Source organism: Bos taurus, chromosome 7 (genome assembly GCF_002263795.3).
Source record: "Bos taurus isolate L1 Dominette 01449 registration number 42190680 breed Hereford chromosome 7, ARS-UCD2.0, whole genome shotgun sequence".
Classification (NCBI taxonomy): Eukaryota; Metazoa; Chordata; class Mammalia; order Artiodactyla; family Bovidae; genus Bos; species Bos taurus.
The window spans coordinates 93,273,515-93,294,982 of NC_037334.1; the positions used below are offsets into that span (position 1 = coordinate 93,273,515).

Below are 21,468 nucleotides of genomic sequence, written 5' to 3' on the forward strand. Positions count from 1 at the left end.
TCCACTTGAGGCTATATGGACTTAAAATGATCAAATGCACTGTATCAGATAAATCATTTTGTTACAGCAATGGTACTTTCCAGTGACATAAGGGGTAATGAACATGGAGCACATTTTTAGGACTGATTGTACCTCATTCATCATTCATACCTGCACAAAGTGTGATAATTGTAAGACTGTGGTAGAACAGACACCAAATTCACAAATCTTGCTGATTTCTCTATTATGTACACATATCTTAACTACAAGAATTGGATTATTTTGAAATGCAGAGATTTTTATGACTAAGCATGGAGTTGCACTTAACAGCAGATTAACAGAATCTTTCTGATAGCTTTAATACTAATTATATGGGTTTTGATCAAGTACTAATTTATAGAGATAGTATAGTCAGTTAAAGAGTCTCTAGAAATTTTAAACACTTTACAGATAATAGTGCTTCAACGATGTACACATAAACTGGAGTCACAAATATAAAATGTATGGAAAGGGGAGCTATAATGTAGAAATTAAAAAGTGAAATGTAAATAAGAAACAGGCAAAAAGTTGTCTGATTGGCAATGAAAAGCTCTGTACAATAAAAGTACATTCCTTTGCAACAACATGAAATTCATTACACCAAATGCTTAATCTTCGTCCTTTATAAAACAATTTCAAGTAACCATACCAAGAAAATGGGAGTGAAGGCGATAAACCTGTAAGGAGTTTGCGAATTAAAAATAAGAGTTAACTGTGCACTTACCAGTTCAACAAAAGCAAGTCCTCCATAGCTGTGAGCAACAAAAAATACCTTCTCAGCTGCAGACTGGGCTATGAAATGGTCCCACACATAGACTGCATGTTCTTCAGGAGAGCCATTTTCCTATAAGTAAAACAGACATCATGTATTACATACTGCATCTAATTATTATCATAGTAATCAAAAATTAAATTATATGCTTGCTTATGCAGCATAAGAAATATGATAGCAATAGCTCATTCCAAACAATAACAATACAAAAGAACTACAATGGAAATTCAAATTAGGGAATAAATTAGTATTAAGCTATTAGGAAATTACTGCTAAACTTAAGTGCTACTCTAAGCTTCTGAAAGAAAATATTTAAAATAGGCACATTTTGAGGGGAAATGGCTCATTCTGGGTTTACCTGAGATATTAAAATATATCTAACTTCATTAGAATTGCATGGATAAAGTTCTAGTGGCCTTTTAAGTCAGTGGACCACTAAGAAATATCAGATGCGTTTCTATGTTTATATCTGAAAATATTTCGAGTATAAATACATCTAAATTATTTGATTTATAAAATTTTAGGTACCTCTGTAAATTGAAAATAAGGAGAAAGTTAACAATAAGTATTTTCCATTTACATTGTTAAAAATACTTTTCCTGACACAATTTTCCATATATATTTTATTTCTAGAACTGGGAGGATTTCTAAATGTATAAACTGGGACTTTTTATATTTCCCTTAAGTTGCTGGTGTGCTTTAGTTGCTCGGTCGTGTCTGACTCTGCGACTCCATGGACTGCAGCATGCTCCTCTGTCCATGGGGATTCTCCAGGCAAAAGTACTGGAGTGGGTTGCCATGCCCTCCTCCAGGAGACGCTCCCAACCCAGGATTGAACCTGGGTCTCCCGCATGGCAGGCAGATTCTTTACCATCTGAGCCACCAGGCAAGTCCAATAAATATATGAATGTTGCTTTAATTCCAAAAGTTCTACAACAACTTCAATTGATTGTGTTTACTTCTACAGCAAACACAATTTATGGTTAAACCTAAAATTCAGATAATGTGGAAAACAAAGAGCTAAAAAAGTACAAACTGATAAAACTAAGACATCAGGAAGATATTTTGTATGAATAATTCTTGGGATGCTCTAACACCGAAAGACTGATTCCCTAAGAATGTCATAATATTAGATGATGAACACAATTTATTCACCTTTTCCATCTCAGAAATTTTAAAATATTATGTTACGGTCCCAGTGAATGGTTTCACTTGCTCCATAAAAGCTATTATTCCCTAATGTCTATCTCCAGCCTATATTTCTCTCCAGAGCTCCAGACCCAAGGTCATTTCCTTTTGAATGCCCCACAGATACTTCAAGCTCAACCAATTCAACACTTTGATAAAAATATCCTCTCTAAACCTGTGTCACTGTCTTTGCTCCCTACCTCCTGCTGAAATCTGAGCATCATCTTCTATTTCTCTCTCTCTCAAACTCCACATAAAATCAGTAATTAAAAACCCTTTGATTGTCCCCAACCTTCTCTTAAAGCCACCAGTTCTCTCCATCCTCATTTCCTCTGGCTGAGCCCAAGCTCATCCTTTCACAAATGGATGACTGCAACAATCTCCAGTCCAGTTTCCCTGCCTCTAGGGTCATCCTAGAAGGTATTACCCATTTAAATGCCCTCTCCTAACTCTGTAGTGACAACAACTTTTCAAAAATGCAAATATGGACATGTTGCCATTTGCTCACTCACTGCTTAGAACTCTCCAAAGTCTTTTCATCAGCTCCAGGACCAAGTTTAAACTCAGAATGACACCAGGGCCTTACATGATATGGCTTCTGCCTCGAAATGAATGCACAAAATATGATGATCTAAAAGATACCCTTTTCTCCCCAAGAGAGAATGGAAAGAACACTCTCTGTGTTCCAACTGCAGGGAACATCCTGTAATATCCTAATTGTGCCATACATTTCTTATCTCTGGGCTGTTTTTGATATCATTGTTTGGCAAGCGACCCATATGTTCTGCCTTTGCTTAACCCATCACCTTCACCTGCATCATTCCTATGTATCTTCAGAACTCAAACTAAGATAACTGCATCTGGCCCCATCGCTTCATGGCAAACAGAAGGGGAAAGGGTGGAAACAGTGACAAATTTCTTCTTCTTGGGCTCTAAAATCACTGTGGATGGTGACTGCCGGCATGAAGTTAGAATACAGTTGCTTCTTGGCAGGAAAGCTATGACAAACCTAGACAGTGTGTTAAAAAGCAAAGACACTTCTTTGCTGACAAAGGTCCATAGAGTCAAGGCTATAGTCTTTCCCGGAGTCACATACAGTTGTGAGAGCTAGATGATAAAGAAGTCAGGGCGCTGAAGAACAGATGCTTTTGAACTGTTGTGCTCGAGAGTCCCTTGGACAGCAAGGAGATCAAACCAGTCAATCTTAAAAGAAATTAACCCTGAATACTCATTGGAAAGACTGATGCTGAAGCTGAAGCTCCAATATTTTGGCCAACCGATGCGATGGGCTGATTCATTGGAAAAGATCCTGAAGCTGGGAAAGACTGAAAGCAGGAGAAGAGGATGACAGAGGATGAGATGGTTGGATGGCATTACTGACACGATGGGTATGAACTTGGGAAAACTCTGGGAGATGGTGAGGGAAAACTCAGGGAGGCCTGGTGTGCTGCGGTCCATGGGGTCGCCAAGAGCTGGACATGACTTGGTGACTCAACAACAACTGGAAGGAAGACTTTGTAGGCACTTCTGGCCTTAAAACAAAGCAAAACAGTGCCCAGCTGTGGGTGTGACTGGTGATGGAAGTGAAGTCCAGTGCTGAAAGAACAATATTGCATAGGAACCTGGAATGTTAGGTCTATGAATCAAGGTAAAACGGAAGTGGTCAAACAGGAGATGGCAAGATTGCACATTTTAGGAATCAGTGAAATAAAATGTACTGGAATGGGCGAATTTAACTCAGATGACCATTATATCTACTATTGTGAGAAAGAATCCTTTAAAAGAAGTGGAGCAGCCCTCGTAGTCAACAGAAGAGTTCAAAATGCAGTACTTGGATGTAATCTCAAAAATGACAGAATGACCTCTGTTTGTTTCCAAGGTAAACCATTCAATATCACAGTCATCCAAGTCTATGCCCCAACCAGTAATGCTGGAGAAGCTGAAGTTGAACGGTTCTATGAAGACCTACAAGACCTTCTAGAAATAACACTCAAAAAAGATGTCCTTTTCATCATAGGGGACTGGAATGCAAAAGTAGGAAGTCAAGAGAGAGCTGGAGTAACAGGCAAATTTGGTCTTGGAGTACAAAACAAAGCATGCCAAAGGCTAACAGAGTTCTGCCAAGAGAATGCACTGGTCATAGCAAAAACCCTCTTCCAACAACATAAGAGAAGACTCTACACATGGACACTGCCAGATGGTCAATATTGAAACCAGATTGATTATATTCTTTGCAGCCAAAGATGGAGAAGCTCTGTAGAGTCAGCAAAAATAAGACCGGGAGCTGACTGTGGCTCAGATCATGAACTGCTTATTGCAAAATACAGACTGAAATTGAACAAAGTAGGGAAAACCACTAGACCATTCAGGTACAACCTAAATCAAATGCCTTACGATTATACAGTGGAAGTAACAAACAGATTCAAGGTATTGCTATACCTTGATCAATTGATATAACTTAATATACCAAGCTCTGATAGACAGAGTGCCTATTGATATACCTTGATTGACTGATATACCTTGATATACCAAGATCTGACAGAGTGCCTGATGAACTATGAATGGAGGTTTGTGATACTATACAGGAGGCAGTGATCAAGATCATCCTCAAGAAAAAGAAATGCAAAAAGGCAAAATGGTTGTCTGAGGAGGCCTTACAAATAGCTGAGAAAAGAAGAGAAACTAAAGGCAAAGGAGAAAAGGAAAGATATACCCATATGAATGCAGAGTTCCAAAGAATAGCAAGGAGAGATAAGAAAGCCTTCCTCAGTTATCAATGCAAAGAAATAGAGGAAAATAATAGAATGGGAAAGACTAGAGATCTCTTCAAGAAAATTAGAGATACCAAGGGAACACTTCATGCAAAGATGGGCACAATTAAGAATAGAAATGGTATGGACTTAACAGAAGCATAAGATATTAAGAAGAGGTGGCAAGAATACACAAAGAACTATACAAAAAAAAAAATCTTCATGACCTAGATAATCACGGTGGTGTGATCACTCACCCAGAGCCAGACAGCCTGGAATGAGAAGTCAAGTGGGCCTTCGGAAGCATCACTATGAACAAAGCTAGTGGAGGTGACAGAATTCCAGCTGAGCTATTTCAAATCCTATAAGATGATGCTGTGAAAGTGCTGCACTCAATATGGAAAACTCAGCAACAGCGACAGGACTGGAAAAAGTCAATTTTCATTTCAATCCCAAAGAAAGGCAATGCCAAAGAATGCTCAAACTACGACACAATTGTATTCATCTCACATGCTAGCTGAGTAATACTCAAAATTCTCTAAGCCAGGCTTCAACAGTATGTGAACTATGAACTTCCAGATGTTCAAGCTGGATTTAGAAAAGGCAGAGGAACCAGAGATCACATTTCCAATACCCTGGACCATCAAAAAAGCAAGAGAGTTCCAGAAAAACATCTACTTCTGCTTTATTGACTATGTGAAAGCCTTTGACTATGTGGTTCACAATAAACTGTGGAAATTTCTTTAAGAGATGGGAAAACCAGACCACCTGACCTTCCTCCTGAGAAATCTGTATGCTGGTCAAGATTAGTGCAACAGTGAGAACTGGACATGGAACAACAGACTGGTTCCAAATCGGGAAAGGAATATGTCAAGGTTGTATATTGTCACTCTGTTTGTTTAACTTATATTCAGAGTACATCATGCGAAATGCTGGGCTGGATGACGCACAAGCTGGAATCAAGATTGCCAGGAGAAATATCAATAACCTCAGATACGCAGATGACACCACTCTTATGGCAGAAAGCAAAGAAGAACTAAAGAGCCTCTTGATGAAAGTGAAAGAGGAGGGTGAAAAAGTTGGCTTAAAAGTCAACATTCAGAAAACTAAGATCATGGCATCTGGTCCCATGACTTCATGGCAAGTAGATGGGGCAACAGTGGAAACTGTGAGAGACTTTATTTTGGGGGGCTCCCAAATCACTGCGGATAGTGACTGCAGCCATGAAATTAAAAGACGCTTGCTCCTTGGAAGAAAAGTTATGACCAAACAAGACAGCGTATTAAAAAGCAAAAGACATTACTTTGCCAACAAAGATCCATCTAGTCAAAGCTATGGTTTTTCCAGTAGTCATGTATGGATGTGAGAGTTGGACTATAAAGAAAGCTGAGCACTGAAGAACTGATGCTTTTGAACTGTGGTGTTGGAGAAGACTCTTGAGAGTCCCTTGGACTGCAAGGAGATCCAACCAGTCCATCCTAAAGAAAATCAGTCCTGAATATTCACTGGAAGGACTGATGCTGAAGCTGAAACTCCAATACTTCGGCCACCTGATGCGAAAAACTGATTTCACTGGAAAAGACCCTGATGCTGGGAAAGATTGGACGTGGGAGGAGAAGGAGACGACAGAGGATGAGATGGTTGGATGGCATCACTGACTCAATGGACATGAGTTTGAGCAAGCTCCAGGAGATGGTGATGGACAGGGAGGCCTGGCATGCTACAGTCCATGGGGTGGCAAAGACTGAACACAACTGAGTGACTGAACTGAACTTGGCCTTAATAATATAGCGTGCATTAGTTTAAAAAGTAGGAAAATATTTCTTATTAAAATCAGGATACTGGTTTACTCTAAGGAAGAGAAACAGTTGTGATTGGGAAATAGACTTCTAATGGCTGGCAGTATTTCATTTCTTGCCTGGGATGGTAGCTACACAAGTGTGTTCTTTATAGTTATAGTTAAAATTACTAATACATACCAAGCAGTTTTCTGTACATATATAGACCGTAACCATAGAATTTATTCTATAAACCTTTTAGAGTGAAGAAAGGTATTGTTAATAATTGTACTGGGAAAACAGGTCTAAACTGGGACAATCTAGAGACAACCCAGACACCTTATTTCCCTAGTTATATCTCACACTGAAATGTAAAAACAAAACAGGAAGACAGAGTTTCTATGTGCTGGTAGTTGGCAGAACTAACAATTTTAAATATCTGTGATGGTCCTAAATATTCTCCTATAGAGACAGAATTAAAAACACATAGGAAATTAGATTACTCTGTGCTAGCTAGGTTCTGTGCTAAAAGTGGAGATGTAAGGATGATAAGAAGCAAGCCACGATCCTGACCTTCACTGTGTTTGCCATTTCATAAGTGTGTTAACATACAAAGACAGGAGAGCACGTAGTGTGTGAGGAGTATTCCTTTCTCTATTGTTGATGGACTGTCTTCACACAAGTCCAATGGGTCTATTATAAACCCACACTACTTGATCTCAGCGAAGTCCTCCCTGCTTTCTTCTCACAGTCAAAAATCCTTCCTTTATACTGTTTAGAGTCTATCTGTCTCTTCCATTTAATTCCCATCTCATTCCAAGCCTCCAACAATGAATTTTAACTAGTCTCATTTCTTCTAGTCTTTCCAATTACTTTTTGCCAGATTAATCTTCCTGAAGCCTGGCTCTGATGCACTCACTCTCTTGTCTTAAAGGTCATTTACCGAAATGGTTGCCATGGCCTACAAAACAAATAACTGGAACTGGAACTCTTTAGCCAAAGTCTTTAAACTCTACCTTTCCAGCCTTCCTTCTTACTATTTGCAAGGATCTTATTCATGCTCCAGGAAAAACTGGAATATACATGAATAGTCTGAAAATCCTAGACAAAAACTCTACCATGAACTACAGTCTGGGATCTCAGGGGTAATGCAGCTCAGATTAGGCAAAAACTAGACAGGAGAACACTTCCACGGGAGCAGTTCAGCATTTCATATATAAAGTAGTAGACTATCCCACTACTTAGACTGATGGCAGAGTGAAGGGGAAGCAAGGGATGGACTAAGTCATTACAGAGGAAAAATCAACAAAACGTTGTGACTCAGGATACAAGGGAAATTGCCAACCGGGTCCAAATGAACCATCTATGACTAAAGGTGACTTAAGAACCAACAGCTCTTTCCACTGTTCAAACGTAAAGACTACTGTTTGCAGAGATTAGTATTACAGTTGATTTTTTTTCTTCCACAGTCTATGGAGATGATATATGTTAAAATAGTTTAGGAGTAGCAGGAAAAAGAAATCTGAAGTAATCATGTGCCCTGAGTATTTCAATATTTTCAGCCTGACTCTTAAGGTCATCAAATTATTATTCAGTTTTAAACCTAAAATTAAAAGCCTGATGTAAAAAGCCAGACTCAACTGAAGAAAAAAAAAATGCCTATAATACCCACTTAGGGGGTTATCCACAGGCACAACTAAACCATTATACAAGATTATTCTAGGCCACACTTGACATACATTGACCCAAAAAGATCCAGGAAAGGGAATCACAGTTTGCCATTAGGGGCGCACCAGGTATGCCTTTTAGTGGAAGCCCCACAGCAGTTCCTGGAGCAGACACAACAGAGAACTTTGTGGGGGTTACTGTGTTTGGCCCATGGGGTGTTTGCTCAGGAATGAGGGAATCAGGCTCACCTTGGGCAGAGACAGGAGTTATCCTGCCTTCAAGTTTCATAATCTATGGAAGCTAATGCCTCTAGAAACACCATTTTTTTAGTTTTTCTTTTTTAGTTCAGTCACTCAGTCGTGTCTGACTCTTTGTGACCCCATGAATCGCAGCACGCCAGGCCTCCCTGTCCATCAACAACTCCCGGAGTTTACCCAAACTCATGTCCATTGAGTTGGTGATGCCATCCAGCCATCTCATCCTCTGTCGTCCCCTTCTCCTCCTGCCCCCAATCCCCCCCAGCATCAGGGTCTTTTCCAATGAGACCATAGGTGTGGCTTTTAGGATCCTTGCCTGCAAGGGACTTGCCCACTTACAGGAGTTACTACTGTCAGGGAAGATCAAAACTATGGTGTTCATAGGCTATTATAATTCCTTCTGAGCTTCCTGGCAGCCCAGTGGTAAAGAATCTAGCCTGCCAAGCAAGAGATATAGGTTCGTTCCCTGGGTCAGGAAGATCCACTGAAGAAGGAAATGGCAACACACTTCAGTATTCTTGCCTGGGAAATTCACGGGCAGAGGAATCTGGTAGACTACAGCCCGTGGGGTCACAAAGAATCAGCACGACTTAGCAACTAAACAACAACGTAATTCCTTCTAATCCAGATGCAGTTTACCAACCAGGGTCATTTTCTTCCACAGGCAATGTTGTGCAGCAACCAGCCACTTAGACTGGATGCTGTGATATGCTTCCCAGAACCCCCTTTAGTTACAGGCACTAATTTCCTGAGCTGTACAAGTGTTGGCAGCTGATAGCTTTAAGTGAGATCCTCTCTAGGGATTGCTCTCAGTCAAACAAAGCTATTTTGCCTAAAGTTACAATCCCACCTCTAAGGGAAGCTACCTCCAAAGTCTGGTTGAGATGATGTGGATCTACAAGGACCTATTTCTTGCCTCAAGGCAGGACATCTCTGAAAAGCCACCCCAGACCCAGAGCATCAAGAAGGTGGGTGAGGCCTGTGCTATAACAATACTGCAGTTCAACAACTTCAGACAAAATCTGTGTTTTTGCTCTCCTATAGGTGCTGATATGACCAGTGCATTCTCTTGCTGACTGTGGCTCAGATCATGAACTCCTTATTGGAAAATGCAGACTGAAATTGAAGAAAGAAGGGAAAACCACTAGACCACTCAGGTGTCACCTAAATCAAGCCCCTTACGATTATACAGTGAAAGTGACAAATAGATTCAAGGGATTAGATCTGATAGACAGAGTGCCTGAAGAACTGTGGACAGAGGTTCATGACATTGTGCAGGAGGCAGTGATCAAGACCATCCCCAAGGAAAAGAAATGCAAAAAGGCAAAATGGTTGTCTGAGGAGGCCTTACAAATAGCTGAGAAGAGAAGAGAAGCTAAAGGCAAAGGAGAAAAGGAAAGATATACCCACATGAATGCAGAGTTCCAAAGAATAGCAAGGAGAGATAAGAAAGCCTTCCTCAGTTATCAATGCAAAGAAATAGAGGAAAACAACAGAATTGGAAAAACCAGAGATCCTGTCAAGAAAATTAGAGATACCAAGGTAACATTTCACGCAAAGATGGACACAATACAGGACAAAAACGGTATGGACCTAACAGAAGCAGAAGACACTAAGAAGAGGTGGCAAGAATACACAGAACTGTACAAAAAGATCTTCACAACCCAGATAACCACGATGGTGTGATCACTCACCCAGAGCCAGACATCCTGGAATGCGAAGTCAAGTGGGCCTTAGGAAGCATCACTACGAACAAAGTTAGTGGAAATGATGCAGTTCCAGTTGAGCTATTTCAAATCCTAAAAGATGATGCTGTGAAAATGCTGTGCTCAATATGCCAGTGAAGTTGGAAAACTAAGCAGTAACCACAGGACTGGAAAAGGTTAGTTTTCATTCCAATCCCAAAGAAAGGCAATGCTAAAGAATGTTTAAACTACCATACAATTGCACTCATCTCACATGCTGGCAATGTAATGCTCAAAATTCTCCAAGCCAGGCTTCAACAGTATGTGAACCGTGAACTTTGAGATGTTCAAGGTGGATTTAGAAAAGGCAGAGGAACCAAAGATCAAATTGCCAACATTCACTGAATCACTGAAAAAGCAAGAGAGTTCCAGAAAAACATCTACTTCTGCTTTACTGACTATGCCAAAGCCTTTGACTGTGTGGATCACAATAAACTGTGGAAAATTCTTAAAAAGACATGGGAATACCACACCACCTGACCTTCCTCCTGAGAAATATGTATGCAGGTCAAAAAGTAACAGTTAGAACTGGATATGGAACAACAGACTGGTTCCAAATTGGGAAAGGAGTATGTCAAGGCTGTATACTGTCACCCTACTTATTTAACTTATATGCAGAGTACACCATGCAAAATGCCAGGCTGGATGAAGCAGTAGCTGGAATCAAGATCACCAGGAGAAATATCAATAAAGATACGCAGATGACACCACTCTTACGGCAGAAAATGAAGAACTGAAGAGACTCTTGATGAAAGTGAAAGAGGAGGGTGAAAAAGTTGACTTAAAACTCAACATTCAGAAAATGAGGAACACATGTATACCTGTGGTGGATTCATTTTGATATTTGGCAAAACTAATACAATTATGTAAAGTTTAAAAATAAAATAAAATTTAAAAAAGAAAAAGAAAAAAAAAAAAGAAAATGAAGATCATGGCATCCAGTCTCATCTTTTCATGGCAAATGATAGGGAAACAATGTGAACAGTGAGAGACTTTATTTTTGGGGGGTCCCAAATCACTGCAGATGGTGACTGCAACCATGAAAGGAAAGTTATGACCAACCTAGACAGCATACTAAAAAGCGGAGACATTACTTTGCCAACAAAAGTCCATCTATTCAAAGCTACGGTTTTTCCAGTAGTCATGTATGGATGTGAGAGTTGGACTATAAAGAAAGCTGAGCACTGAAGAATTGATGCTTTTGAACTGTGGTGTTGGAGAAGACTCCTGAGAGTCCCTTGGGTTGCAAGGAGATCCAACCAGTCCATCCTAAAGAAAATCAGTCCTGAATATTCATTGGAAGGACTGATGCTGAAGCTGAAACTCCAGTACTTGGCCACCTGATGTGAAGAATTAACTCATTTGAAAAGACCCTGATGCTGGGAAAGATTGAAGGCAGGAGAAGAAGGGGATGACAGAGGATGAGATGGTTGGATGGCATCATCGACTCAATGGACATGAGTTTGAATAAACTTCAGCAGTTGGTGATGGACAGGGAGTTCTGGTGTGCTGCAGTCCATGGGGTGGCACAGAGTCAGACCCGACTGAGCAAGTGAACTGAACTGAACTGATAGGTGCTGATCTGAAGAGAATTCCCCAACAAACTTCCCACATGCAACTTCAGAATTTTTTATCTTGGAAACTCAACTTAAGACACCACTTTATTAGGCTTCCAGAGACATAGAGCTAGAAGGTTAACTGAAGGTCAGATTCCCATATAGAAAGGGAAAGAATTTTGCTAACCCTTGACTGATAGCATCTTACAAGAAATATATGGAAAGTATTTAATCTCTTTACAGGTATTTTTATCCTGCTGCTGCTGCTGCTAAGTCACTTCAGTCGTATCCTGCCTGTGTCTAAAACTACTGTAAAATACCGTTGGCTCAAGCTTATGTCTGTTCCACTATTAGCTATGTAAGCTTAAACTGAATCCTGTACTATTTCATTGCTTCTTCTCTATTCTGTTATTTATTTAACCTGACATGTCACTTCTTCCTTCTAGAATATGAGCAATTTGAAGATATATTCTCTTTCAGATTCTGTCTATACATTAGAAAACATGCTATAGACATTTAATAAATGACTAACGATGCTAGTATTATTGGCAATGATACTGCTGACAAATGATACCATGAAGTGCATTTCAAAAGGAATATTCCAACTCCATTTCAGGAATCTAGCTTCTACTAATCTGGAAAGTGGCAAATGATGGTTGTCTGGTAAATTGCCTCATGTACAGAAGAAAGTGTATCTGGATGATGCCTAAATATCCAATAATGCAAAAATAAATATTTAAACAAGTTAACACTTCTAAGGAAATATTATATAGCTACTCAATGAGATTATAAAATAATACATGCAGTTCATCTAATTTTATAGGTGGTATAGTTTTCACTGTTGTAAAAAGGCTTGAAAAAGACTAGATAGAGTCAAAAAGATTAAAAGCAGCTTCTTATGGATGGCGGGATTGTGAATATTTTCTATTCTTAGCTCCTTTAGATCTTTCTGGACTTTCCAAAGCTAGTACAAAAAGAATGCTTTTTATAATAAAGCAAGTAAACAACAACAACAACAAATCAGAAATCATACTGAAGAACTAGAGCTGGCTTCTTAGAGGTACAAGCCTCTGAGCGGGAGCTCCACATCTAACAAATTCTAACATCTGTACTGAACCCACTGCACATTTACAAGCTGCAAATCAAAGGGGTTGTTTCAAACAGGTGCAAGAGCAAAAAGTGATGGCTGCAAAAACAGAAAGCCCACAGAAACTGGAAGAGCACTTATAGCGCAAGGAGACGAAGTCTACCAGCTCTGTCAGTGAGCACTGTGAGGGGCAGGACCGCATCTAAAGCACCATGACTCACAGGAGCAACAGTGGCCTTGAACTGCCGAGAGAAAGCTGACACTACGTGAGATTCACATTTGAAGGGCACGTGACAGACGATTAAACAGCTTAATTCAAAATATTATTTTTAAAGATAAATAATAAAGGAGATAAACCTTAGCTATTAAAAAAACCTGGCTTTCTTATGTGACTGTTCCCCAAGACTTTCACAAATTTATGGCTTTTTTTTTTTTTTACTATTCAGTGTTTAGTGGAGTCATATCCTCATCCTTATCAGTTCAGTTCAGTCGCGTCCGACTCTTTGCAACCCCATGAATCACAGCACGCCAGGCCTCCCCGTCCACCACCAACTCCTGGAGTTCACTCAGACTCACGTCCATCGAGTCAGTGATGCCATCCAGCCATCTCTCCTCTGTCGTCCCCCATCCTTAAAAGATGTAACAAATTCTGCCAAACATGTGCTGCCTCCCGCAGCAGTTTTGTACAACAATGGTAGCACAGGAACTAATAAACTTAGAGCAGTTTTTAATACACATTTCTGACAGATTACATTACGAAAACTCCATTTTATAAATAAGGCGGTGCTGTTCCAAGGCACATTTGTATCATTCCAACCCGCTTCCCACACCATGTCCACAATCATTATATATTTATAAACCATAATCCAGACAGTGTATACTACCAGGAGTGCACTTTGAAGCTAAACAGATTTCAATAGGAAAGACTTTCTAATATGCTTCAATTACAGAAATGCAAACATACTAAATCTGCTTTACAGGTTTCTCCATGAATTTCATATCAGAGTGCATTTTGTATTGCACTTCAAGCTGGATGATTTTAGAATATGCAAATGTACAAAGTGCACGAAAAGACAAAAGTAAATCCATTAATTAGAATTTGCCAGTGGCAGAATGCAGAGAATATTTACACTGCGGAACTCAGCAGTATTCAGAGTACAGGTTGAATTTCCTGACGCACTCTTGCCATCATTAATTCTTAAATGCCAAACAGAAGTGATACAGTAACCAAAGCCTTATCAACTATGCCAGATTCTACTACCTAGGCATTGCAGGGTCTGCATTTATGATGGACTACCTGAGCTGATAACACATGGAATTATCTAAACAACATTTGCATATTTGTGTAATTATTTTCTAAGGTTAATTAGCTCCTGTAAAGTATTTCGCCCTTTGAGACTGCTTACAGTGACAGGTTCACATATTTTCTGAACCACTGCCAAATTTGACAGATTTCTCTTCAGCTAACCTGTTGCTATGAAGTTATAAAATGAATGCTCCTATAGGATATATCTTAAACTTATAACTGATTTTTGGAAAGTAAAATGAAAATTGAATAAATTTCAGGTTTTTTTAAAAAATCATCCAATTTTAAAATCCAAACTTCAAGATTATTTTGTTTTACTTCATATAAATATTTCTGTGATTACAGTGGTAAATAAGCACATCTACTAAGAGAGCTACTCTGTGAATAATAAAGTCTAGCATTTTTCACTGTAAACCAGCACACCCCTATGTCATTAACTCCGGCTGTGCTGCATATGTCACACACACACGCACACACACACACACCCTTCACTAGCTGCCCTTAGCACTACCGCTGATCTGCTATTTACACTGGAGACATCAGCTGGAGAAAGAACACTAATATAAAATCCACACTTTTTTATGACAAAATTTACAAATCAAAGTTATTTCTTTTTAAAAAGCTAAGACCTCATTAGGTAAAATATGGCTCAATAAAATCCAAATGGGAAGCAGGTATTCAAGTCAGAGGGATTTACGAGGATGAAAAATGTTAAGTTATACCTCCTTGCACCCAAGCAATCCACAGGTACAAGATAAAACAAAATTTATATTTTTAGGAATCGGCCAGTAGGGTATGCTTCTGGAAGAAATGTAACACAAATACCACATGGCCCTAATTCAGGGAGACGCATAGAAGAATATCATATGGTTCAGCTTTAAAATTTGGGGGAAAAGAGTATAAATTGTACATTAGTACAGAACAAAACATTTGTAAGAACAGTTATGCATAAAATATATTTTATAATATCATATGGAATTAATTTTATCTTAACCCAGCTAAACACTTTGAATTAAAAATTCATCTTCATTTTGGCATATTTTAAATGGGTTATCTTTCTGAAAGTATAGGCATTTGTGTTTAATGATGATTAAAAGACTAGGAGTATAGGCACATGCACAAAACTGATTTACAGCATACACCTAATGAAAACATCTTCAAAATAAAGGACCATTATTTTGTCTTTAAATAGTAAATGGAACCATATGAAGTTACCAACATTAGATATTTTTGACCTTAAAAATGGCAATTTCATATGATTCTACCTTAAACATAATGAAAATAAACAGAAGAAACCATAAACTAGAGAGATCTTGAAGCTACTCAATTTTTTTCCTGCCTTTTAGGTGTTACGATATTATTATTATTGACAGCCATCATTCTTGGAGACAGATTCAAGCCTACCTTACTTGTCAATATGGCTATACTTAATAAATTATGAGTGATGAGTAAAGTCGCTCAGTTGTGTCTGACTCTTTGTGACCCCATGGACAGTAGCCTACCAGGCTTCTCCGTCCATGGGATTTTCCAGGCTAGGATACTGGAGTGGGTTGCCATTTCGTTCTCCAGGGGATCTTTCCAACCCAGAGATTGAACCCGGTCTCCTGCACTGCAGACAGACACTTTACCGCCTGAGCCACCAGGGAAGCCTTAATAAATTATAGTTATAAATATCAGAAATTCAAAAAACAGAAAGAAATTCATAATGATTACAACTGACAAAGGATTGGTATTCAGAAGCATGTCAAACACATTTGAATTTCATAGCTATTTCAAGTTTATCATGTCCAAAAGTAAACTCTGCATTGGGTTCCCAAATCCTATTATCTGTTCTTCCTTTAGCCTTTTTCATCTTGTCAAGTGGTACCTCCACTAATCCAGTTGTTCAAGCCAAAAATTTGGAAGTCATCCTTGACATCATCCTCTTCCTCTTTATTGATTCAACTTATTTATATTCCAAAATATTTCTAGAATCCATAAACTTCTCTCAATTTCCACTCTTACTATCTCAGCCCAAGCTATCACCAACTTTTGCCTAAGACAATAACCACTTGGGCTTCCCTGGTGGCTCAGCTGGTAAAGAATTCTCCTGCAATGCAGGAGATGTGGGCTTGATCCTTGGGTTGGGAAGATCCCCTGCAGAAGGGAACGGCTATCCACTCCAGTATTCTGGTCTGGAGAATTCCACAGGAAGCAAAGGGAGTATAGGGGACTGAATTCTGAAAGGTGCTGAACTGAGGTAGGCAGAACATTAAGTTGGATAAAGAAAGTTAATTGACACATAAGTACCCACTCAGGATACAGGATTTAATACCTGCCTAAATTTTCTATCGTTACACAATACCACAAACTTAGGGGCTTAAAAAACACATTAATTTATTATCTTACAGTTCTGTGTATTAGAGACAGGTATTGACATAGGTCTCAATGAGCTAAAACCAAAGAGTCCATTCTGGAGGCTCTGAGGGAAAAAATCCATTTCCTTGCCTTTTCCAACTTCTACAGTCTGCCCCCTTGGCTTGCTGCCCTCTTCCTCCATCTGAAAGCCAGAAGCCTTGCACCTTTCTAGACATTTTTCCATAGTCATATCTCCCTCGCTTCTATTTCTGCCTTTTTTTTCCCCACATTTAAGAACTTGTGTGATTACAGTGGGTTCACCGGGATAATCCAGGATAATCTCCCTATTTTAAGGTCCTTAATCACATCTGCAAAATTCCTTCACCATGTAAAATAACATACTCACAGGTTTCAGGGATCAGGATGTAGACATCTTTGGAGGCCATTATGCTACCTACCATAACATCCTAGCAATGACCCTGGGGAGATGGTAATGCTCTTAGAAGCTTGAAGAAAGTAAGGACCTATAACAAGTGAAGATCTTTGTATCACATGGTACCACTCACCAGACAGTGTGCATCACAGAAGAGAAAATAAGACAAGAAGACAGAAAGACTTGACCAGTTTGTATCTGCTAGACTCTGTTACTGGCTACTTTGTACTAGCACAATCAGCACAGGAATGAAGTCAGAGTGGCAAGGACGGACGTGATGCACGCATCCCTCAGCATGCATGCATTTTACTAAACAAGGCTGATCCAGTTACTGACATTTAATGGATACAGTCATCCCTTGGGATCCACGGAAGATTGGTTCCAGGACCCCCATAGATAATGAAATCCAAGTCCTGTATACAAAATGACTTAGTTTTATGTTTGTTGCTTATAGAAGATGGCTGAATGCACAAAAGTGGAACCTGTGGATATGAATGGCTGACTGTGTTTCAGTAGAGTGAGAGGTAAAAGAAACACTTTCTGTGTGGGTGGGTGTGCTGGGGAAGGAGTGAGGTTATAAGAATCCTAAAGGTAATTAGCGTTATGACAGCACATTGAAGACATTGCAAGCATTCCAGACAGTCCAGTCTAGAACATTCTCTAGACAAAAGCAAAGTATGTCCCATAGTATTTATATCTGAATCTAAAACAATAATTATAGCAAAAGCTCATATGTCAACTCTGGGTCATCAAGAAAAGGTTCAATTATTTTCAATGTGCTCTATCTAAGAAAGTGGGCTTCCCAAGTGGCTCAGTGTTAAAGAATTCACCTGCCTATGCAGGCAGGTTCAGTCCCTGGGTCAGGAAGATCCCCTGCAAGAGGAAGTGACAACCCATTTCCCAGGAATTTTGGCTGGGAAATCACACGGGCAGAGGAGCCTGACGGGCTACAGTGCCTGGGGTCACAAAGAGTCTCGACTTAGCGACTGAGCACACATCTAAGAAAGTAAGGCATGCCATAGAACATTTTATAGAAATGTAAGGAGTGGAAGGGAAGTAAACTTCACAGAAGCTGGTATTTCCTGGAGGCCTTAGGAAGCTGCCTGGAGTAGGAAATGGCAACCCACTCCAGTATTCTTGCCTGGAGAATTCCACGGCCAGGGGAGCCTGGCAGATTACGGCCCATGGGATCACAAAGAGTTGTACACGACTGAGAATTAGGAAGCATTAGGAAGCTGAGGCTTTCGTGTAGGCAGGACAATTATTGTTAGGCATCGGTGGATCAAATGTAAACACTTATGGCTTGATAACCCTGCTTTGTAAGACACATGTTAACCAGATGATCTGGCTGTGATTATACTGTGAAAGAGGAACTGCTCCCAAATAATTAATAATTTATTTTAACACTGTGGAAGGATTAGTTACATTTGCCAGGGACATCATTCTCTCTCATTCCTCCCCCGCCCTCTCGCTCACTCTCTCTCACACACAGATGAAGACCCGTTCTCGTCCAGAGAGCGCCCTTTAACAGCTTATGACTTCGGGGAGTTCACTTATCACCTTGGATGCTCACGCTCCTCATTTGCACATGGAGGCTAACTGTGAGACCTAAAATTATACCTTCTTTTAATCAAACAGAACAAAAACTTGGGAACAAAGAACATACCATGGGGAGGTTGAACAGACACAAAATAAGAAGCCTGAAAAATAGCTTTATGACAGATGTTTGAATTCTGTCAGGATATAGCTAAGATGTAATAAGTTATTTACATACTTGGAATAATTATTTACTTTGTCACAAACCAACTTCTTAAAACACCTTCAAAATATAATAATAAAATTATTAGTTCAAACTATTTTCTAGTTTCTCCACATTGTAATAAAACCTAATTCGTTCAAACATCTATAGTCTAAATTAGTGAAAAATATGAATTTAAGCTCCATTTTAGCTTCCAAAAAGTGAAGACGAGGCAGCATTTCTAGAATTCATTTATTATAAACCTAGTCTATCTTGCAATTTTAAATCTAGACATTAAATTTTGGTTATCAATTGATATTTTTACAATGTTGTGATTATAGATTTGAATTAACAATGGTTTTATTCCAATGAGGCAGATTCCCAGGAAATGGACGGCTCAGTAGAAAGGTTTATGCTCTCTCACATCCTCATCACACTGGGTGAGAGCAATCTTTTCTTTACATCTAGCCAACAATAGCTATTATAGACCTTTCAAATTTTTATCAATTTCACCAGTTAATAGTTTTAAACTGATCAGTGCTTTCACATGCATTCCTTGTGAATGGACATGTTAGGCAATTACTTACTAAAATAAAACCGGTGCTTAGCACAATATGTTTTTTCATGAAGTTTTGTCTATTTACTGAAATAATTTAACTTGAAAAACTTTTCAAATTGCCTTGATTAGTGTAAAGGTTTTAATAAAAAGCAGGTATTTTAGAATGCTTCCATGCTAAGAAAAATATTTCCTCTACCACAGCTTAGATTTCTCACAATTAAACTGGAAACTTTTGTGCATTTTTAGTAAAATAATAAATGGGTATTTTAGAACAAGAGCACACCAAATGTTTCCTTTATTGTCCATCACAAAAGACAGAGAACAATTTTACCATGCTATTTTTATTATCTGCTAGGTATAGCAAACATATCCTAATTAATAAGAAAAATATGATAAAAAGTAAGAAAACTAATCATATGTATTTTACTATTATTACTTATTATAGTAATGCTAACAACTAACATTTATCACGTGGTTACACCTTACTAGTTTGTGATCGAGTACTTTACATGTATTAACTCATTTAGTCTTCATAATCACACGATGAGGCGGGTCCTATTATGACTCCTATTGCATGGGTGAGGCACAGAAAGGCTGAGTGGCTTGCTCAAGTGAGAACAGAATTAGTGCAATGCAGGCTTAGATCAGGGCAAGCCTGAGCTGAAAATCCCTGTTACCCGTGTGCTACACCGGATCTGCCTTTCTATCCTCCACAGTACCTCGCCAGCTGACTTTTACAAAGGCCTGAAGTGTTAACTTGCACTTAAATACTTTATTAAGAAAATTAATTTGAAGCAATCCAGTAACCTTTCTAACAGAACTATAGGAAACTTATTAGCTTCTATTAGCAACATGATGAAATCACTGAAACTAAGATTATATACCCACATTTTAAAAAAGGGATCAACTAGTACATTCAATAAAGGAATTCTAGAACCTCTACCTTGCTTTCTTTTTTAGACTGAAATATTATTTCCGTGTTCCCTTTGGCATCACTAATCAAACCACATACACTTCCTCTGTAGAATATGTTAATTACTTGAGACTAAATCCACAAGTGAAGCTTCTGAAAATTGGAACTACCTCATGTAATTAAAGTATGATTAAGTATCAGATTACTAATATACCAAATATTTGAAATTAAAAAGATGAATGATAAAATAAAACTAGTCATTCTAGCAAACTAGACAATCTCAATTTTAGAGTAACAGAACAAAAGGCTTCAAAGAATCTTTATACGCTATAAAGATCATCAGAACTAGACTGTTACACGGTAACCTTGCTGGCACCTAAGTCCTCTAACAGTATTTGTAAGTGCATTGTTTCAAATCAATAACTAATTAACAAAGTACAAAAGAAGTTGCACTGTTTCCTTAGCTCCTTGTTAAAATGGCTTTTGGCAGCACATGGGCAGAAAGGTCGCTTTTATGACATCTCCTGGAGCCTTTCAACACCCTGCCTCTGTCAGATTAAATTACTTTTAGCAATTAATTGTCATAAGTTAAAACAGAAGCACATTTGTTACAGCAGGCTGTCATAATGACATGGTGAGTAGTTGTTTTGATATGAATTTCTTCCAGTGACCTTCTATCATATCTTAATTTTTGTGGTTGACCTAACTGGAAGATTGGGAGCACATCGTAACTCAAAAAGCACAGGCAAAACCTTGGGGGTCTTGGAATGAGACACTAACAAATAATTGAAAAAAAATTTTTTCGCCAGATACGTTGTAAAGTGGAGGCTGTGAAACAAAGGAATGTGTAACTTGGAAGTTAAATTTAAAATAAAAGTATTCAACATAAAAATACAGAATGTAACAAGAATTTTCTGCTGAGTTCGTAAACATGAGATTATGAGATCACTGTCATAATGTACCAAAGATAAATATATAGAATGCTATGAGAAATGTTAATTTTTAAAGATAAATTTTACTTGATAAATGTGTCATTTCAATCTCCATAAACTTCATAAGATCAGCTACTAATAATAATTCTTTATCAAATAATATTTTGTGGAAGTCTATATTTGAATAGAACAGAAAAAACTATTTTCTAATTATTGATGATTGTAATACTTCGGTAAATCCAGGGGTAGGTCAGATGGCACTTTGAACAGTGAAAACATATGCTCAGATCTTTGTCCCAAAGGTTAAGATAATCTCATATTTGATTATTTTCCTATTGCTATAAATCTGTTACATTCTTTTGCTATTTTAAAATTTAAGAGAACTTTATAGAAGATGAAAAAAATAATAGGTGAAAACTAGACCATCTCAA

General features: G+C 38.5%; 1 protein-coding gene across 7 annotated transcripts in view; it reads right to left on the reverse strand.

The window, feature by feature from the left end:
- The window catches only part of FAM172A (family with sequence similarity 172 member A), a 421,562-nt gene that overhangs the window by 188,170 nt on the left and 211,924 nt on the right, over window positions 1–21,468 (reverse strand). For all 7 annotated transcript variants that reach the window (XM_059888825.1, XM_024995320.2, XM_024995314.2 and 4 more), the window contains one exon: window positions 743–862. In XM_059888825.1, the coding sequence (XP_059744808.1) occupies window positions 743–862 (120 nt within the window). The remainder of the gene's footprint in view (window positions 1–742; window positions 863–21,468) is intronic.